Source organism: Macrosteles quadrilineatus, unplaced genomic scaffold (genome assembly GCF_028750875.1).
Source record: "Macrosteles quadrilineatus isolate MER2022 unplaced genomic scaffold, UCM_ALF_1.0 Scaffold_1__1_contigs__length_201487025, whole genome shotgun sequence".
Classification (NCBI taxonomy): Eukaryota; Metazoa; Arthropoda; class Insecta; order Hemiptera; family Cicadellidae; genus Macrosteles; species Macrosteles quadrilineatus.
In genome coordinates, this window is record NW_026542594.1 from 43,451,353 (window position 1) to 43,474,222 (window position 22,870).

The 22,870-nt window shown below is 34.0% G+C and overlaps 1 protein-coding gene across 1 annotated transcript in view; it reads right to left on the minus strand.

Moving 5' to 3' along the window:
* Positions 1-22,870, minus strand: part of LOC128982850 (tetratricopeptide repeat protein 21B-like) — a 300,450-nt gene that overhangs the window by 149,752 nt on the left and 127,828 nt on the right. Inside the window, exons 11-13 of the mRNA XM_054401889.1 lie at positions 22,527-22,644; positions 22,307-22,436; positions 6,783-6,923 (exon numbers count right to left, since the gene is read on the minus strand). Of these exons, the coding sequence (XP_054257864.1) occupies positions 6,783-6,923; positions 22,307-22,436; positions 22,527-22,644 (389 nt within the window). The remainder of the gene's footprint in view (positions 1-6,782; positions 6,924-22,306; positions 22,437-22,526; positions 22,645-22,870) is intronic.

Consider the following 22,870-nt stretch of genomic DNA (forward strand, 5'->3'; position numbering starts at 1 on the left):
AGATGCAATCACCGAAGAGGTGAATTTGATTGGACAAGACATGTTGATGAGAGTGCGTAATGATTTTCTCCAGAGGTTGGAAACCTGTATCCAGGTTAACGGCCATCACATGCATGATATCATCTTTAAGAAATAAACCCAAACTAGGATAAAAGGTTCCATAAAACATATGTTTTTTGAAATGGTATGTTTTCACCAATATATATTCAACAATTAAATAATTGTACTATATAAATTAAGGGTGTACTATTCATTTAAAAAACGTCCGGTTCCCGGCAGTCACCCTGTATTATATAAGTTGTACGGTTTTGTTCATGACCTGGGTTGGATGATTATTTGGTTATGATCGACATAGTAATAGGGCTATCAAACAAAATACACAAAATAAGCTATATAAACTGAATATTTTTGGAATCAGCACAAAATTTACCACAACTTTACAATTTGCCTTATGATGATAAGTCTTACATGCACTTAGCTATACGACGGAATATAAAAACATTTTATAAAAAAATTAATAATGCCTACAATTTGGGAAAACTAAAAAAAATTTTTGTTGTGGTAACAATGTAAACCACCTATATTATTGTTCTTTGTCTTATTCTGAACAAAATGATATACAACAATCCATAGTTATGTTGCTATTTCTAATTTTTATGATGGTTAAAAAATGATATTACATAATCAATAATATCCCTATGCAATACTATGCCAGTACAGCGTTACACTAGTGCCAGCTCTAGGGTTTAAATGCCCATGTTATTCTTATGGAGAATAAGTAAACTGATGTAGTTTATGAACATATTTGTTTATGAACATATTTTGATCAAATTTGGAAAATGTATTCATTTCATACTAAGCTATTACATTCTACAAAAAACACCTTTTTACCCTCCCTGTTGCAGCAAACCTAAGTATTCGTTAAACTAATGTTATTTAAATAGGGAATAAATGTGATATTTTTAAGGAGACATTTTAGTGTAAATACAATCAGGCGAATGGAAATTTGCTTAGTCTGCAGCTTTGCTGCGGCGGGGGTATTTTTTTTTTTTTTTTGTATTTGATAGTTTTGTTGAATATATATAAATAAAATTAGAGTTTTGTCTGTACATTGCTCAAAATTATAAATTTTTTGGTTATTTTTACGTTTTATACATTAAAGAAGCCGAAACAAGTCTCATCTCTATTTCTGTCTGTCTGTCTGTCATGGCCCAAGAGGCATTTTACGCGGCCTTCTCTGGAAAAACAAGAGTACCTATTAAGATCCAAATCATTTTAATGTATTCACTGGATTGGCGAGAGTGTCTTTAGCCATTAAAATATGGCCTCACTACTTTGTAAATAAAATGGCGGACGTTTAAAAACCCAATTTCGTCTGATTTTTGTCAAGTTTTCTCCCAATGTCTATCATATAATCATCTATGAAATAACGAGCAGCTGTCCGGATCAAGATTATTTTTCTAGCTGTCACTGATATGTTAACATTAAATGTTGTTTACAAATAGCCCCAAAAATTTTCGATCACGTTTTGAAAACAAAATCCAAACCAAGTGAGATTAAAAATTATTTTCTTTACATAAAGGATTTATGTAATCGCAAGTTCAATAATGTGTATTGTAACTGTAAATGAAATTAGAGATTTGTTGTGTATAAAATTGTTCTGAAGTTTTGATAACTGGGAAAAACACCTTGAATCAGTGTTGTATCACTTCAGTGTTGTATCTAGGAAACTTACATTTATTAAAATCATTGTCGCCAATAGCTTACTAACAAGGTTTCCACTCATTGACGGCGTTTCGATGGCGGTTGTGTAAAGTGTAAATCACAACTGCAGTGGGTGATTGTAACAGAGATTTACAGATGATGCTAAACTCGCTTTTCCAATGTGTTACTTTCGGTTTCTACTCACCGCTATGTGCTGCAATGGCTGGACCATACAGCCAATAAGCCCGTAGCCTGTATTTTGGGTACGTAGGCCTACCCAATTATTCATAACAACCTATTCGACGATGATCCTCGATACCGGTACTTTTCTCTAGAATACATGGACTACCTACTTAGGAAATTAAATTTAAAACGTTCAAAACCCCAACATTGTGTGATTTTTTCACATTTACTACATATACCAAACATCGTTTAGAGACTACGTCATCTATTAAATAACACAAAGTTGTTTGGATAAGGTTGTTTTGTTTAAACTGTCACAGATATGTTTACATTAAAAGGTGTTTACAAATGAAAAATGCAATCAATGGGAAATAACTTTGATTTCCGATAACTTTTTGTGAGAAAATCCAAAACCAAGAGAGATCAATAACTTCGGGACTTGATTAACGCATTTAATTGGTTGGATGTACTAAAGTTCTTAACTATAACATTGGTTTTTGGTACTGGTTCTTTTCCTTCAGTGGTAGCAGCAAAAATCATTTTTACATACCAACACTTCACTATTCATTTTCAAATTAGTTATCGTTGGTGTTGCACCTTTTTTATTACAGTCGTATTCAATTTAATTGATGTCTTACTGTAAGTTTTGCTTTTTCTGTCTATATTTCAAAATGTTAGTTTACCAATCAAAATCGTCTTTAGTACTTCATTTGGGAGTGTTGCTGAAGGTCTAAGTCCCGGAAAGTCTAATAAGACCTTCGACACACATTTTGCAGTTTGTACTTGTTGCTGAGGGTCTAATCTGGGAGTATGTCGAAGGTCTAAGTCCCGGAAGATCTAAGAGTACAGTCAATGCAAAAAACTCATCCACTGATACTGTTTTAGACCTTGCGGGATTAGACCTTGGGCACACAATGTAAATTGTGTAAATAAATATTTATAAAATGAGAGTTTCTGAAGGTCTAAGTCCCGGAAGGTCTAAGATTCGAGTCCCGGAAGGTCTAAGATGCGGGCGGCATTGCTTCGCCAGAGATGAAGGCTATACACTATACAGACAGGCAATAACGCAACAACTTTTAGAGTTGTAATATTAGTGATAGTTTTAATACCTCTCACGTCTATTTTTTGCTAGCTTGTTATTACGAGTACGATGGAGATATAAAAAAATCTCCATTTATATTATATCATTGACTATTGGATACTTTAATTTTTGTTACTGGCATAGTTGCTGGGCCACAACAGTTGCTATAGCTCAGAATAAATAATTACATCAGTTTAAATTGGCAAAAAAAAAACACCTTGGTGTTCAGGATTCTGATTTGTTTATTTCAGCTTAACTTAGCCAATCAATAGTTTCATCTTACTAATATTATAATTCTAAAGATGTGTGAGTTTGTACGTGCGTATAAGCACAGAATATAGAACCTAAAGTTTGGCCGATTCCGAGGCGACCGATGTGATTTTCCACCGTGGGTCCGAGGTCCCTGCTGGTTTTGAGGTCCTGGTGCGGGACCTCGGATCCAAATACAACCGAAAACGTGTTCGATGCCAGAGAATAATTTTAAAATCAATATTAAGTGATTTTGAGCGAGACCTCGAAACCCTAATAGAAAGTTTAAAACATTTTCACGGAATTTCCGATAGGAGCGTAGCGATCGTTTTTACTTGCACACAGTGTGACATGTGGCATAAAATGACATTCTCCACGGGAACCGAGGTCCGTATCCATTTCCCTCACACATAATGTATACACCCTTCAACTGGAATCAGAGGCTCCCCATTAACCCCCACCACTCACCAAGATGACATCGTATTTCAGATTATCCAGATTATGTTAATCAGAGTATTTGTCGGAAAAATATAATGTGTATTGTGTAACACGAGCGCAAAGTGCCTTTGCTGCACTCGAGAATCTTTCCACAGTCGCCTGCGGCTCGTACGTACACATTTCTCTCATGTCCAGCAAAGTGCCACTTGGCACACTAGTTAGATAAATACCTAAACTTAAGGACAGATTTTAGTAGGCCATAAGTTGGCTATAACTATAAGCTTTAGTTAGTGCCTATCTATAATCGATGATAGTGTAAATGGTTTAATGCAGAAAAAAGATGTTTCTGTATAGTAATCAGTGGCCAATATAGTACAAAGAAATAATATAATATGAATCACCTTTTCCCCTTTATATATGATACATTATTTGTACTTGTAGGCAGTTAGCGTCCATAATCAACGGCAGTACAAAAGGTTTTATGAAGAAATAAAGTATATTCCCGTATTAAAACTACTATCAGACAGTATGAAAATGTACTATAGATTATAATTAATGGCAATACTCTCAGTATGGCACTTAAATGCCTACCTACAAGTTCACCCAACACTTCAAAGAGGGTCGTGGCATTACCACGTAGATAAAATCAATTTTTTATTGGTGAGATTTGAACCCATGATCTGGAACTGTGAAGCCCCATGCTCTACCATTCGACCAGCTTGCTTCCTAGTCTCACCTCCACATCCTAGGACACTATGTTCTAGGCCAGAATGGTTTTACACATTAAGTTATCTGGTTAGTCCTAGAGGGTTGCGGCATTATCACGTAGTTAAAATGCATTGGTTATTAGTGAGATTTGAACCCGTACTCTAGGACTCCGGAGCCGGCCCATGATGTACTACTAAACCAGCTCGCTCCCCAGTAGATATCTAACTAAACGTTTTAGTTAAATTTTATCCTGGATAAGATCTGAATAAAAAAAATTGCAAGCGTAATTTATTATCAAAGGCTTCTTTTAAATTAAAATAAACCCATATAGTCATAAAACTAATGTCATTCAAAAGGTTTTGCAGTTACTAGATGTTACACGTAGCCTACATGTTTACCTGGTTATATATTACAATTAAAAAAAAAAAAAAGTTCGCGCTCAATGAAATTGTATAAATTATAGGCCTATAAATATTTGAAAATAGCCACTTTGTTCTAAATTTTATGAGGATTACAAATATATAATCATATAGTGAGGTAAGTTATCAAATAAATAAGTTATGGGCAAAAAACCGATTTCGGTACATAGTGTTTAGCTAAGAATGCATAGCCTAACCATAGCTAGGAATCTGGCTGATAATTTACATCAATATCACTACCTACTTCTTCAGGATCATCAACCTGCCCTTCAAAATCACTTAAATCTTCTTATAATGTACCACGTATATCACTACTTTTGATTTTAACACTAAAACAATGATAAACGTAATAAAAAACATCAGTCATCGGTGCGAGGTTAACCAAGCTGTTTACAAATACGCACGTCAGCTGTCTGCTACAATATTTTCGGAACTAAAATGAAGAAACAGACATCAGGAGAAAGCTCTGAATCTGCTGGAAAGAACGATACCTAACTCGATCCAGTTCAATCCGATTCAGTCAGTCATAGAGCCTTCGCCGTAAACAATGTTTGTGTGTCGAAAAATCGACAAGTGACACTACACAAAGTGTGTCGTGAGTCGATTTTTCGACAAGTGACACTCGGAGGGTTAAAGGTTTATTGTACACTTTTTTTTTAAATTTACTAACCTTTATATTTAAGATTTATTTGTAGTGTTTAGTCAATATTTTGTATGAAGTGGAATAACCTCAACGGTCACTCTTAGGAAACAACCTGGGAATAAAGATGAAATAGGTTCGTAGAGTTATTTGTTGATTAAGTAAATAAGTTACTATCACAAGTTCCAATGAGTGGAGAAAAATATTGTTTAGAAGAGATTTTAAACAGGTTTTTACTGCCTGTTGCTCCAGGCAAAATAGGTTCAAATAATATAGCGTACACGGTAGTAAAGGGAGCATCCATATATATAACAGTAAAACCTAGAGGTAGTTTCCGTTTCTTAAATATAACCATAAATATGCATGTCGAAGATACTGATGAAAAGTAATTTCGTGATTGGTTTCGATAACTAGGTAATGTAACCGTAACCAGTCGCAAAATAGTTAGCAATCAGGCGTTGATTTGGCAATTTTTTTATAGAATATGTAAAGTCAACCGCAACATTAAGGAGGAATATTCCCACATAAACTTACACTAGGCTAATGGTAGTTTTTAAAATGTTGATCAGAAACATATATTGGGTTAAGTTTGGTAAATGGGATGTCTTTACTTTGCACTAATTTTGTTAAACCTTTACAAAAGGAGCATAAACTTAGACATAATAACTGGGTCGGGGTGCTAATTTAATGGTTTTGACCAAGAACTAAGCTTATTTCAACACATCTTTATTTGCCTTTTCACTTTTGACGAAGACAGTTTCCAATATTTCAATCGGGGATGCCTTTTTATCCTCATTAACCAAAAGACCAAAGCTACCTTAATAAACCAGTATTTATTCACAAACAATTATATGTGTTGGAAATCGAGTTATTTTTTATAGTACAAATTAAAAATTGATCAACATCCAATATAATTATTTGTTAGGCTTTGTTTTTAATTAACAGATGGTTTATTTTAATTTATTTAAACAATTGAGAAGAGTTGTAGTAAGAATTTAAAGTGATGAAGAACAGAACAATACAGAAAAGATGTTTTAAATATTGTTATTTATCAGAAAAAAATCAGTTCTTTATTATTTAATAATTGTAAAAGTTCTTTATTTTACACGAGTTCTAACAATATGTTTGCTGCCTTTAGCAGAGAATCCTAAGGAGTGGTTCAAATTATTTATAGAAAATAACATCAACAAAAGCAAACAAAGACAAACTAACTGTTTTTTTATACAAAAGATATGGTGTACGGGATATCTATTCTGACACATAGATAATATATTTCTGAGTTTGTTTGAATATTGGAATAATTTGTTTTACATTATTGAGCTTTTTAGGGACTTATGCCACTAGTTATTTAATTAATCACCTGAATGGCCATGTAAGCATCACCCAGCAGAATGAGGTTCTCCGTGGATGGTTTCTGACTAACCAACTCCTTGTAACATTCAGCAAATGCCCTCCCATCTTTCAGCTTGTGCAGATGAATCTCTGCCATCTTTTTCCGAGCCTGTTCAACATTTTCACAGAACAGAATACATACATGATGTAGGGGCAGACACGTGCAATACAGTCAAGTAGACATGCCTTCAGAGGGCTTTGAAACTCCACCTATATATTGGAGGCAAAAGTTCATTGCCAGTTCCAATATACGCCTTCTGCTGTGTACAGCTTTGGGACAAGGATGGTTTCCATATTGTCCTACATTGCAAGGCTGCATTTGAGAAACACCTTTAGAAGTAAGCGTAAACCCCTAAAATGTCTTCTTGGGAGGCTGAAAAGTCTGGGAGACTTAATTGTATGCTGTTTTTTTTCTTTTCGTTTTTATAGTGGATGGGATACCAGTTCAATGTTGGAAGTTCAAATAGGAGGGAGAAAAAAAAATTAACTCGATAGAGATGTGGATTTAAAATTTTGTTTGACGTCAATTAAGATTTAAACTGTCAGTATGTTACAATTGTTCTTGTAAGTAGACAATTATTTTTACTGTTGTGAAATCGCAAGTTATATGGCATAGAAATAAAAAATCTCAGTAAGTAGTATATAAACTATCAAGTAACGTAAAATGTAAAAACTGTTTAGAAAAATATACATGTATTTTAATCAATATGATATAATTAGGGATGGACGGGTCCCGAAATTTCGGAAAATTTTCGGGAAAAAATATGAACCATTTTTGGGACGGGATTACATTTGATTCGGGAATTTTTGATCCGATTGTTGGCGATTTTGCCGCTTTGCAAGTGACAATGATGCCGCTATTGCAGGAGATGTTCACGATGAACGCAAGAGGCGAAGTCATTTCGACGATCGTGCCGTGACCACAAGTCATTTTGACGATCGTGCCGTGACTACGAGTCTTACCGACGATCGTGCCTTGACCGCGGAGTCATACCAACGATCACCCGCGAATCATACCGACGATCACGCCGTGACCGCGAGTCATACCGACGATCACGCCGTGACCGCGAGTCATACCGACGATCATGCCGTGACCGTGGAGTCAAAACGACGAACGCACCGTGACCACGGAGTCAAAACGACGAACGCACCGTGACCACGGACTCAAAACGACGATTAAACTACCGCGAGTCACAAGTTTCTATACCTGTAAATTTTTACCCAATTTTTTTGTTTTTATAGAGTAGTACCACAAATGCTAAAAATTGATTTTGTTTGTCTTTTTAGGTAACTGCAATACTCAAGACTTGCTTTTTATGCACAGGAAAAATTCCTGTCCCGTCCCGTCCCGAACTAATAATTCAATCCCGTCCATCCCTAACTGTAATTAATTGGAAGGATATCGTGTGTTGCCAGATAAGTACCACTAGCCATAGTTGTTAGGGATCTGTGGGCCAGACTTTTTTACAGTACTTCATGTGGTCAATATTAGCTTGCTTTGGAAAGTATTGATTAAAAAAAATATATTGATTATTTCTTGTTCAAAAGGCCAAATGAGCGAATTTCCCATAAAGGGAATAAGCTATTACCGTAGGTCTCATGGTAAGACCTGGACCCGGGACCGATTTACTTTTTTGTTTTGAGGTCCCCAGAGGCCATAAACACCATCCGTTCAAATTCATATATATATATATATATAGGCTATATATATAAATAATTGAATACATTAGTACCCTTTTAAATTCATTTTTAATTAATAAACGACATGTTTCGACACTTAGGTCATAGTCATGTTTACATTTACAAATACAATAACAAAAATAATGAAAGGAATAAATAGTCATATATTAAGTTAACTTAGAATTTAGAGGATCTTGATTTAATCTTTGTTTAATTTTGCGTATATTATATAATATTTCAGATTTATTGCAACTGTAGGATTTTTTCAAATATCGGATTTGTTTTATTTATGTTCATGGTATTCAAAAAATTTTGAGGGTATTTTTTGTAATTTGTGTATATATGAAAATCTTCTTTGACATTTAATTTTGTTTTATTTCTTTCATATTCTAGAATTTCTAAATTTTCGTACTCATGTCAAGTTTCGATTAGGTGCTCTGCAAAATTTGATTTCATTGTAGTTTTGTTACCTGATTTTAACGCTTGTATCTGTTCCTGGAACCTTTTCTTAAAGCTACGACTTGTTTTATATATATATTGAAATTTATATATATACTGGCTGTAACCCGCGGGCTTTGCCCCGTTTAACTTCTTAATTTTCAAGATGATCTCGTTCGCATGGCTCAATCACATCCTGGTTGAAGTTCCTTCGCTACGCTCACTCATCTTTAGGTTGGAGCTCGTTCACTACGCTAACTCGCCTCCAGGTTGAAGTTCGTTCGCTCACCTTTTGGTTGCAAATTAGCTGTTGTCATAAATGTAAAAGAAATAATAGTGCTGCACCCTGTTGGTAATCCTTGTAACTTTAATGCTATTGAACATCATAGAACAGAACCAACTTGTTTAATTGAAACAGCTGTTAAGATTCATTAATTCCATTTCTCATAAGGTTAACATGGGAAACTCCAGAGCCACTGGGGCAGAGTGATTGGGCGGATCACGAAATTGATGGTGTATAAACCTATTCCATGAAATTCTACACGTATGTACCAAGTTTCGTGGCAATCGGTTCAGCGGTGTCTGAGTTTATCACTGCCAAATATATATATATACAAACATCCTCTTTTATACTTATATAGATACTAGCTGTAACCCGCGGGCTTTGCCCCGTTTAACTTCTTCATTTTCAAGATTATCTCGTTCGCATGGCTCATTCACGTCCTGGTTTAAGTTTGTTCGCTACGCTCACTTGCCTTCAGGTTAGCTCGTTCGCTACGCTAACTCGCCTCCAGGTTGAAGTTCGTTCGCTACGCTCACTCACCTTTTGGTTGCAAATTAGCTGTTGTCATAAATGTAAAAGAAATAATAGTGCTGCACCCTGTTGGTAATCCTTGTAACTTTAATGCTATTGAACATCACAGAACATAACCAACTTGTTTAATTGAAACAGCTGTTAAGATTCAATAATTCCATTTCTCATAAGGTTAACATGGGAAACTCCAGAGCCACTGGGGCGGAGCCCGAAAGGATTTTTGAAATAAAAATATGCCTATATGTTAATCGGGAATGTGAGCTATCATCATGCCAAATTTCAGCCCAATCCGACCAGTATTTTTCACGTTCACTTGTCACAAACATACATCCATACATCCATACATCCATACATCTAAACTTTCTCATTTATAATATTAGTAGGATGTGTGTCCGTCAGCACGATAACTCGAACAATAATTATCCGATTTTGATGAATTTTGGTATAAACGTGTAAACCTACATTTATTTGAACGAGTTCGCGAACCAGCATGATCGGACCATGGAAACGGGGGTTTGTAGGGGGTTTTATGGGGTAAAAATGGGTTTTTCCCATTTTTGACCCTAAAAACATAAAATTTTGGAATTTCTTTCCCAACCATTTTGTATAGCTTAAAAAAAGAAATAATTTAGTATATTGAAGCAATGTTGTATGCCTAACGGTCACAGAGAAAATAAAAAAATAGTGTAATTTAAAATTCCTATGTTATTCTTATGGAGAAAATGAAAACTGTTGTAGTTTACTTGTTTATGGATATATGTTGATCAAATTTGGCAAATTTATTTATTTCATCCTATACCATTAACGTTTTGTAAAAAAAAAACACTGTTTACCTTCCCTGTAGCAGCAAACCTAAGCACTCGTTAAATCTAATGTTATTTAAATTGGGAATAAATATGTCTTATTTATGGAAATATTTTAGTAAATATGTAATCAGACAAGTTGAAATTCGCTTAGTCTGCAGGTTTGCTGCAGCGGGGATATTTAATCTTCTTGAAGATTTGTATAGTGATTATTAATGAGAAATTAAGAGATGTGATTTTTTGTTTGATACATAAAATGCTATCAAACAAAGAAGGACATAATGTAAAAACCAACAAATAAATATGAACTTAAAAATGTACAAATAATTGTATTTTTTATCAAAACATGTCATTATAAAAAGATTAATAGGAAAATGAAAATACCCCCACTGCACCAGACCTGCAGACAAACGGTGGATTACATACTACAAGAACACAAGTCAGAGATAAATCACAGTATACAAAAAAATTAAAGCATTAACAAAAACAATACCCCCACCGCAGCAAACCCTGTAAACTAAGCAAATTTCCATTTGCCTGATTGGATTTTAGCTAATTTCCCCTATAGGGAATAAGCTATTAACATAGTACTCATGGTAAGACCTGGACCCAGGACCGATTTACTTCTTTGTTTTGAGGTCCCTAGAGGCCAAAAACACAATTCGTTCCAATTCATATATATATATTTATATATATATAATAACTAATCATAAATACCAAAACATAGAAAATAATTTTATCAGTAATTGAATTTGAACCAAACAAAGACAAATTATTCATAAAGGAAGAATTCTACATATATAGCAACCATAAAAAATATCCTGAAAACATACTCAATACAATGCAAATCCAAAAATGAAACATAATATATGAAAAAATCTTATACAGGGTGGAACGAAGTTAGTGTTAAAAATATTTATCTCTTAAACTACTAAGTATTGGTGACAAAATGGCACCAATTTAAGTCATACCCTCACAGGTAGGGAATAACGGACAATTTAAGATTTTTTCAAAATATTTGTATTTGCTTACATAAAATGGCAATAAGTGCACTAAACATTGTTTTTATTCCAAATTCATTGTCATTTTTAGAATCCTCTTTAAATTTCCAATATTAATAGTACAAATTCATTGGGATGAAACTTCTGTATAAGCCCTTATTTGGCAATGGAAGTTTGAATTTGTGATTTTTTAGAAAAAAGTAATAACTTTTTCCAAAGTTTTTCTATACTACACTGGACTCTAGAGAGTGTCAATTGTTACTAAAAACTTTGGAAGTTTATAACTTTTAAAATGATGTTTGATTTGTCGTTCTCAAATTTAAGTTTTTCTTTAAAAACACGGAACGGCTAATGTTTAATTTCCTGTAAAAAAAAAAACATGTATTGGCTTCAATGATATGGCAGCAAGTGCTTTAAAAATCATGTTTAAATGGGTAATATTGCAATTTTCAGAATCCTTGTAAAATTCCTAATATATTGAGGAATTGTTAGGATTAAAACCTCATGAACCTATGTTTTGTGATGTATCTTCATTTAGGGTTTTTTTTTCTTTTTTACTGGCATAACTTAAATATCGTTTACGGTGTTAGTTCTATGGTACATTCAACCTATGTGCGAGATTGAATTAATGCAAAATACACAACTTGAACAATGATAACAATGATAAAGATGGGTCATATGGTGTGATTTGCTGGCATGCCAGGTCACCAGACCTCTAGTCCACTGGACTTGTTTTGTGTGGCTATGTGGAGTACTTGGTCTCCTCATCTTTAATGGAAGATATTAAGGAAATTTAAAACTGGATAATGAATGCAGATGTTCTAGTCAGAGGAACGTTGTATTTTAATGTTACTGTTGGTGCCACTTGCAAAAAAACTTTGCTGTATATCGGGGAAAATAAAGGAGATTTTGAAAAAAAAAAATAAAACTCAAGTAGTTGGCATCAAATAGAAGGCAACTATTAAAACGTTAAGGAAGTAAGGAACAGTTATTTAAGTTTCGAATATTGTGTGTTTTAGAATTAACTTTTATTTTTTGTGTAAATAAGTTAAACTACGTATTTCTGAGGTTTTAACAATTATATTAGTAAAGAAATATATCACTTGGCTGATTTTCATTAGCATGTGTCTAAGCACTACAATCTAATTTCTATACTTTACTTAGGTTAATTTTTTGTTTTCGGTAAACATGTTGATAACATTGTAAAGTGTACTACAGTTGAACCTCGTTTGTACGAACCTCGATAAAACGAATTCCTCGATAAGACGAATTTTTTAAAATCCCCTTGACACTTTCATATAGGTCAATGCTAAAAACACCTCTATACAACGTAGTAATTAAGTTAAAAACCTCCATAAGACGAATTTGTTTGTGACATGGGCTAGGACTGATTAACCTCTATACAACGAATATTCTTAGCACAAAACCTCTACAAGACGAACGTGACCTCTATAAGACGAATTTATCATAATCTTAACCTCCATAGTACGTAGTTTTCAAAACAAACAGAAGCTTGTCTCAACATGAAACCCCCACCCATCCCTCCTCCTTCCTCAGTCATTGTTTGGAAAAACCTTGGAGCGAGGAGAAACCTCTATAAGAAGAATAACAGCAGCATTAAACCTCGATAAAACGACCCTCTTTATTAAGAATACCTCTATAGTACGAATTTTTCCTGTACCCCTTGAAATTCGTCTTATAGAGGTTCAACTGTATCTATATAATTTTAGAGGTTACTCCATTGGAAGTATTTGCTTATGTTTAGAAAATAATCTTAAGTTAAATGTACCATGTGTGACTTGAAACAATATTCATTGTATTCAAAAAATTAAAATAAATACAAGTTTAACATGTTTTCTCAAAACTTACGTTTATATGGATGTCAATCCTAATAGATCTTTAATATTCTTATAATAAATCTCACAAGGATTCTAAAAATTACAATAAACCCTATTCAAATATAATTGTTATTGCAGCTATTGCCATATTATTTAAGCAAATACATGTTATTTTAAAGGGAGGCGAATTTTGGCCATTCCGTGTTTTTCAAGAGAAACTCTTAAATTTGAGAACAACAAATCATATACTGATTTGTTACATTAGGAAACATTTAATTCAGTTTTAATTCAGTTATAATCATTGAACTAATTATTGTTGCAAATCTATTGCGTTAAGTTGGTAGGTTGGTAGCCCTTGTTGTACAGATCAATCTCGACATAGTTTGTTTTTTTTTAAGTGGAGAGCGGAAATAGAGGAGGCCGTTAGAAAATGTAAGTAGATCTATTGTAAAAAGTTGCAATTATAATTATCCGAGCACATCCATTGTAAAATATCATTTATATCAACCAGAAGTATTAAATGTTAAACAGAACACAACAAAGATTTATTTTATCTGCAAGACAATCATAGTATTTTCAATAACTTGCCAATCATAACCTCTTGCCTCGTGTTAAACAATTGTATTGACCTTATTCAGTATTTTAGTTAATTTAGTATACAAATATGTAACTCAGACATAGGGATGGACGAGATTGGATTTTTAGTTTGAGACGAGACGAGACGAGATTTTTTATTTCTCATAAACTTTCGAGACGAGATCGAGACGGGATTTCCCTTCTCATACACAACGGGAAATGCACGTTCAAAATTTTTACCTGATTTTGTAACATTGTTAGATGACTGTTTAAATACAAAAATAATGATAATAGGCAAGAATATTTACAATCTTTTATTAAAAAACATCAGCATAACATTTTTTTATGAATCACGCCTAACTTATTAAAAATGCCTACGATTATGAAACATAGTGATATCAGTTAGGATAGAGTTCAACTTATCCTAAAATAAAATAAATCATAAAATAAAAGCAATATTAATTTTTATAAAATAGTTAGGTACTTGTTTTGACTTTTTATAGTAATAAACATTCCTCACACTGCTTACATTTAACAAAACTTCTCAAATGTTATTAAAGTAATGTTATTAAAATAATTAAAGTAATATTTACATTTAAAGAATTAATTAAATAAGAACGCCTTCGCAAAGGAAACGCAACTACAACACGCTCCTGTATTGCGGGTATTGCATTGACTTTCTGCAGGCGTTTAAAATTTTTTTTTTTTTATTCTTGTCTCGAAAAAAATCTCGGCCAAAAAGAAATCTCGTCTCGCGTAACGAGATTTAAAATTTCCCGAAAATTTTCCGAAATTTCGAGACTTGACCATCCCTACTCAGACAATTTATTTTGTATTTCAGAAAGAAGATCCTCCTTTTCCTCCCTGAGTATAGAGCGCTTTCATAGCCGTCTCTAGTAATAAGGCCACGGCCTTCGATGTGGCAACGCCGCGACTCATCCCCGCCTTGGTCCAACTCCGGGTATTGCCGCCAGCGTTAAAACGTGCAACATTTCGCCAAAACTGCGCTTATTCACGTTTAAAGCTATGAAAATGTAGCCAGATCAATAGATTAATTTTTAGCATGAAATGCCGCTTACCATTTTTCAGATTGTATTACGAAATACTAATTAATACATGTTTATTTAAACGTATATCCACCACTTAATTCCAACCCTGAATATATGTTGCGCATAATGCACAAGCGATATACATTTGTGATAAAAACGTAACCATTTTGGGACCTAATGAGTTATGAAAATATATACTTTTACAAATAGGCCTAGGTTCCCTTAAAATTCTTTTTAATTTTATTATGAACTGGTCGTCTAGTTGTCGAAAACTCGACCAAAAATATGTAATATTCAGACTTATCTATTAACCCACGGTGTAAATTTAAAAAATTTATTGGAATTTCTTTTATTTGATTTGATATTCTGTTAATTTCTTTGTAATTTTGTCACCAGCATGGCAGCCCATGTTATTTTTTGTCTATTTACATTTATAAAGGGATTCTGCACATATAAAGGAAAATATCTTTCTAATAGTATGCGTATATTTTCTCTGCGTTACACACAAGCTGAGAAAAAAAGGTTTTAAACACGCTTTCCTATTAATATATGGGTGATATTCTAATTTCAAACTTAGTTTCGAGATATGCAAAGTTGCTTTATATTTCAAAATTTTGTCATTGAATGTTCATGCAGAACTGTACTAAGGTAGAAGAAATATTGCTACACCTCTGACTAAATGCATAGGAAATGTATGCAATACATGTATAATAAAATGTACAAAACACAACTGAGCAAGACTTTGAAAACATCTTGCCTATTTAAAATATTTTAAACTATCTGTATCAATAGTGTATTGATTTTTCATTTTGATAATACATAAGAGGTACAAAAACTGTTTGTTCATACTATTACTATTAATATTTTAGTTTTACATTTTTTATCCAATATGTTTTACTTTAGTTTTAATAAAGTAGGAAATGTGTATTTTCTTAATCAGAACGTGGTACTTAATTAAGTTTAAATTTAGGCTATAGCTCTAATCCACTCATCTTGATGCGGACCTTCTAAAGAGAAGTGAAATAATTGTATATACTCCTCAGTTTTTAATGCTTTTAGGTGGTTACTTTTACACTCCGGCAGGACACACTTATGAGGCATAACACACTGTCACTACCAATACCATATTGTCTCTAATTGTGTAAAACAAACAGGTTAATCACCGGTGATGCGCCATCTATCTGTGCAAACTAATGGCGGGAGCCGGCTGGACTATGCCTCGGATGCGACGTTGCCAGATTTCGCTCGCCGCGGCCTTATACTAGAGATGGCTATGGCGCTTTCCATATTGTATATGTGCATGTACAGGTATCTCTAACCTAAGAATTTATTATTGTATAATGGATAATCGTTATTATAGGCGGGTTAACGTGAACGAAAAATAAATAATTACTTGGTGATTTAATCAGACTATATTATTTCCACAGATCTTGGCTCTGGTCACTAAAACAAAAACTAGGCCTAACCTAAATTAAGAATTAGGGTAATAGGCCAGTATAATCAAACGAACAGTAGATGTTTATACATCATTTTAAAGGTTATTAACTACAAAAGTTTTTAGTAATATTTGACACTCTCTAGAGTCCAGTGTAGTATAGAAAAACTTTGGAAAAAGTTAATACTTTTTTCTAAAAAATCACAAATTCAAACTTCCATTGCCAAATAAGGGCTTATGCAGATGTTTCATCTCAACGAATTTGTACTATTAATATTGGAAATTTAACAAGGATTCTAAAAATGACAATGAATTTGGAATAAAAACAATGTTTAGTGCACTTATGGCCATTTTATGTAAGCAAATACAAATATTTTGAAAAAATCTTAAATTGTCCGTTATTCCCTACCTGTGAGGGTATGGAAACTTAAATTGGTGCCATTTTGTCACCAATACTTAGTAGTTTAACAGATAAAATTTTTTACACTAACTTCGTTCCACCCTGTATAATAAATCAAAAGAAAACAACATCCGAGCCAACCTACTTACAAGACAAAATTCCAAAATCATATAACTTAATTATTTACGAGCTGTCGGCCTGTTCTACGAACGGGAATCGAGTAGTCCATTAAAACTGTATATAGTGTGTCTATTACTAATTCAAGCATAGTTTAAGGAGTTCAAAATTAATAGTAAAGAAAAATGCTGCAAAGATTAATTAAACATGTGATTATTGTTATTTCCCAACCTTTCCTCAAAAAGTCGAGTAGTAAAATAATTTTTCCTACAGTTACCTAACAATGTACATGTTCTCTCACTGATTTGAGAAAGTAAAGTGTCCAATTCGCTCATCAGTGAGACAATGTTAACATTGTCTCACTCTTATTACTTTGTCTCACTCCAGATTTGCAACGAGAAGGCACGAAATAGTGAGCGCATAACATGCAGACAAGGTCGTATGCGTGCGAAATACGTTGACAGCACTGGCTGTAAATAAGCTGGTCAGCTGTTGTACTGTTGTATCATTAAATTTCATATTAAAAGCTCACTTCTGTGTAAAAATATGTTACGTTTCTTAACAAATTTATTTGTTTTATGGTAACTGTACGAAAAATATAATGTGCAACTCGAGTGCAAAGTGCAATTGCCTCACTCGAGAAACCATTCCTCACTCGCCTACGGCTCAAGAGTAAGTGTTTCTCTCGAGTGAGTCAATTGCTCACTTTGCTCACTAGTTGCACAAATAACTATTCATAAGCTTTCTTTTGAAGATTCGTGAGCTTCAATTCGTATAGGCCTACATCAATGGTTATAGAATCTAACTTATTTCCTATAATCAATGACAAAATCACAGAGTAAATAAACTTAACCTCATACCGGTAGTTCAATAGAATATTTATTTTTTTATTTAACCAGTCTGATAGTTACAACAAATTATATTGCACTAAAAAAAACTAAATATTTTAAAGGATTCTCAAAAAAATAAATTAGAAATCTAGTATTTTAATATGTAGGCCTATATTTAAATAATCTCTAATCCTCTTACCGAATAAATGAACTTATCAATGATTATAGCATTACACATAGTATAAATAAGTCAATTCTACTTATATCATTTCATTTTCATCCAAATGCTGAATTTGTGTCACACACGCTTAATGTTACAGCTGTTACGTTAAGCAAATAGTATTATACAAAAAGCTAGTGTAGAATGTTAGCATCGGCTGCTAGACTTTTTAAAATTTGAAACTAATTTTCTAAAAAACTGAAACCCTAAACTCAAATTATGGCTTCGACATTCCCTAGTTCTCAAAATTATCTTTCTTTCAACACAAAAATCCGTCAAGTGGTTGATTCAGAATAGTGAAATAAAAAAAAACCTGTCACGTTTTAATATTACAGATTATTTACATTTCCATTTATTTACTATTTGTTCATAACTATCATCATGGTCTAGCAGCCGAAACATGTTGGTTATTCAATAAATTATTAACTTAAAGGTAATTATTTATCCAATTTACTAATATGTATATATATATATATATATTATTTTCTTACATTTTTAGGGCTACTAATATAATAAAAATCAAAAACATATTTAACAAAGTACCCTTTTAGTAATTATTTTATTTAAATTATTTATTTACGAGGCCAAAAACCTTCTGAGGTTTCAATGGCCAAGGAGGTAAGGTAAGTATATATATATATATACATATATATGTGTGTGTGTGTGTGTGCGCGTGTCTGTTAGTGCAATAACTCGAGCAAAAATCATCGGATTTTGATTAAATTTGGTACAAAAGTGTAAACCTACGTTTATTCAAACGAGTTTGCGAACCAGCATGATCGGACTATGAACACAGGGGTTTATGGGAGGTTTTATGGGGTAAAAATTGGTTTTTCATTCTTTGACCCTAAAAACTTAAAATTTAGCATTTTCTTTTCAAACCATTTTGTAGAGGTTAAAAAAACAAATAATTTAGTATATTAAAGCGTTACTATGCGCCTAATGGTTACGGAGAAAATTCCAAAAAACTGTAAATTTAAAAATTCCCATGTTATTCGTATAGAGAACTAGCTGGGCCGACAGACATTGTCCTGTCCTAATGTGGTTATATGTCAAATGCTCATTCATTTTCAAGATGAGCTCGTTCGTATTGCTCAATCATGTCCTGGTTGAAATTCGTTTGCTACGCTTACTCACCTTCAGGTTGGAGCTTTTTCGCTGCGCTCACTTGCCTTCAGGTTAGCTCGTTCGCTCACCTTTTGGTTGCAAATTAGCTGTTGTCATAAATAAAAATAATAATAATAATAATAAAGCTGCACCCTGTTGGTAAACCTATAACCTTTTTAATGCTATTGAACATCACAGAATCAAATTGTTTAGTTCAGGGTGTCTAGTTTATTTCCATTATAAAATTCAAGACTAATTCCAGATTTTTCAAGACTAGTTTTTTCCACAATTAGTGGGTGTTGATACCAAAATGTATCGATTCTCAATTCTTGATACCAATACCAATTTTTATAGCTTTTTCTAACCAAATTTTCTAAATAATACTACACCAACTCTTTTTCTTTGTCATAAAGTAGTATTATGATAATGTGGTGTTTTGAAGTAAAAAAATAATGCAGCAACAAAAATTCTAACCAGCAAATTTGGTTTTTTTTATCATGAAATCTTCTGCGTACCGTACGTTTAGACATCATCATTGACTGCAGCGGTTACAGAAACGTGATCGTCGTCGTCCGCGATCACGGTACATTTCTACAATACACTAAAAGCCAAACTAAAAGCAAAATCATGAACATTTCCCGCAGCCGTGTAGACATCACCGTCGTCTCCCACGGTCACGGAAACGTCATAGCCGTCGTCCTCGATCACGGCAAAATCATGAACATTTCCCGCGGCCGTGTAGACATCATCGTCAACTCTCACGGTCACGGAAACGTCATCGTCATCTCCCGCGGTCACTGAAACGTCATCGCTGTCATCCTCGATCACGGCAAAATCATGAACATTTCCAGCGGCCGTGTAAACATCATTGTCGTCTCCCGCAGTCACGGAAACGTCATCGTCGTCGTCCGGGATCGTGGCAAAATCATGAACATTTTCCGCGGCTGTTTAGACATCACCGTCATCTCCCGCGGTCACGAAAACGTTATCGTAGACGTCCGCGATCACGGCAAAATCATGAAAATTTCCCGTGGCAGTGTAGACATCATCGTCGTCTCCCGCGGTCACGGAAACTTCATCGACATCTCCCGCGGTCACGGAAATGTCATCGCCGTCGTCCTCGATCACGGCAAAATCATGAACATTTCCAGCGGCCGTGTAGACATCATTGTCGTCTCCCGCGGTCACGGAAACGTCATCGTCGTCATCCGGGATCGTGGCAAAATCATTAAAATTTCCCACGGCCGATCATAAAAATTCCCGACTTTGAAATCAAATTTAAGACTAAATCCCGACTTTTCAAGACCATTTTGAAATTCAATACTATCCCGATTTTCCCGACTACTAGACACCCTGTTAGTTGAACCAGCTGTTAAGATTTTTTAATTCCATTTAAATATGAGTACTCATAAGGTTAACATGGGAAACTCCAGAGCCACTGGGACGGAGCCCTTTTGACGGATCTGCACCAAACTTCACATAAACCATCCTTGAATAATGCTTAATAATGCCTGAAAGTTTCATTACAATCTGTCGAGTGGTTTCGGAGTCCATAACGTATATACATACATAGTTCCTCTTTTATAGATATAGATAGGTAAGTAAACTGTTGTAGTTTACTTCTTTATGAACATATTTTGATCAAATTTGGAAAATGCATTCATTTCATACTAAACTATTAACATTTTACAAAAAAAAACACATTTTTACCCTCCCTCTTGCAGCAAACCTAAGTACTCGTTAAACTAATGTTATTTAAATATGGAATAAATATAATATTTTTAAGGAGAGATATTTTAGTGTAAATCCAATCAGGCAAATGGAAATTCGCTTAATCTGCAGGTTTGCTGCGGCGGGGGTAATTAATTAAATAATTGAAATGGCATTAGGTTTAACAAGTACCTAGGTTTGCTGCTACAGGGAGTCTTTTATTAATAAATAACACACTATAAAGTGTGTTTTTAGTAAAATATCAATAGCTTAGAATAAAATAAATTAATTTGCCAAGTTTGATCGAAATATCTATCTATCTATCTATATATTAATAGGCAAAAATGTTTCTTTAAAACCTTTTTTCTCAGCTCCTGTGCATCACAGGGAAAATCTACTTATACTGTTAGAAAGATATTTTCCTGTAGAAGTGCAGAATCCCTTTAAAATTAAAAAAAAATTAACATGGGCTTTATGGGTTGCCATGCTGGTGACGAAATAACAACAAAATATAAACAGAAAATCAAAACAAATGGAAGAAATTACAATCACATGTTTTATTTACAGTGTGTGGTGCAAATAGAGAAGTCTGTACCTTTACATTCCATCACCATGTTAAAGTTGTCACCAGTTTTTTTTTTTTTATTAAATTCGTCGCTGATCTAAATGACTAATTTCTGTCGAATACATGTTTTTTACCAAGTCAAACTTATGGAATGGCTTATTATGAGCAATAGCAACTGTTATGATCCATCTACTTTGTCAACTTTGAGTATCCAATAGTCAATACGTGTACATTACATGTTTGTTTTTGGTCGAGTTTTCGACCACTGGACGATCACTAGTATCCATAAATAAGCAAACTACAACAGTTTACTTATTCTCCATAAGAATAGCATGGGAATTTTAAATTTATTTTTTCTTCATAATCAATAACATAACCGTAAAAAACCGATATACTAAATTAATTTTTATATTCTCTTTAAAATGGTTTAAAGAGAATTAGGGAAACTTTATGTTTTGATGGTCAAAAATTAGAAAAACCTATTCTTACCCCATAAAACCCTGATCCCATGATCCAATCATGCTGGTTCGCAAACTCATTTAAGTCCCGCCCTACACCTTCAAGCCAAATTTCACCAAAATCGGACCAAAATTACTTGAGTCATCGTGTTTACAGACCAGGGGCGAATATAAGGGGGGGGATCCCAATTTTTTACAACAAATCGTCAAAATCTTTCCTGCTTTAGGCCAAATTGTGAACATTTTCAGCGGTCTCGGTGAAATGGTGGACATATTCGACGTCATCATTGTCTCCCACGATCAATATCACTTAGTAAGCTCGGCTCGACCCAACCCGAGCTTGGCCTGAACATTTTTTCCGGCGCGAATCCATCCCTCGGGCCAACCGTTGGCCCATTCCGACCCTAAATATAGGGGTCTTATATATTTATCTTATCAAAAATGGCCGTACCTGCAGGAAGTAGGCATGATCAGACATGATTGTTCCGAGCAGAGCTAGAGCTGCCATGTGGTCACCTCTGACTGAAGCCAACTGTGCTCGAGCTACTGTCAGTCTGCATTCCTGGTCTGACCCTGATAGTCTGTCATAACAAGCCTATCAGTAACTGAGATACAGATTAATCTTATCCAATGTGTTACACAGTTTAGATCATCCCTGAGTGATTTCTCACCTGTCCTGAGCCTCTCGTAGTACTTGTGAAGCCTCTTCTGCATGATTGTCTGCTGTCAAAGCTGCCACCATCTCCAAGTACAACGTCCCCAGCTCAGACATGGACAGAGATGCATCACCTACAATATACATACTAAACTGTCTCTCAAGGTGGAATCCAAGGTAAAGAATTTTACAAAAGATTATAACAATACATTCTCATTATTATTCTAGAGGTTAAATACCTTATTGTTGCCACTGTAATCCACTGTCATCAAGATGGCGACCGGTTTCAACACTCATAGGGCCGCTTTCCCCAAATCAAGTTTAACTTAATCTCAGTTAACTTTAATCGGCGGGTTAAAC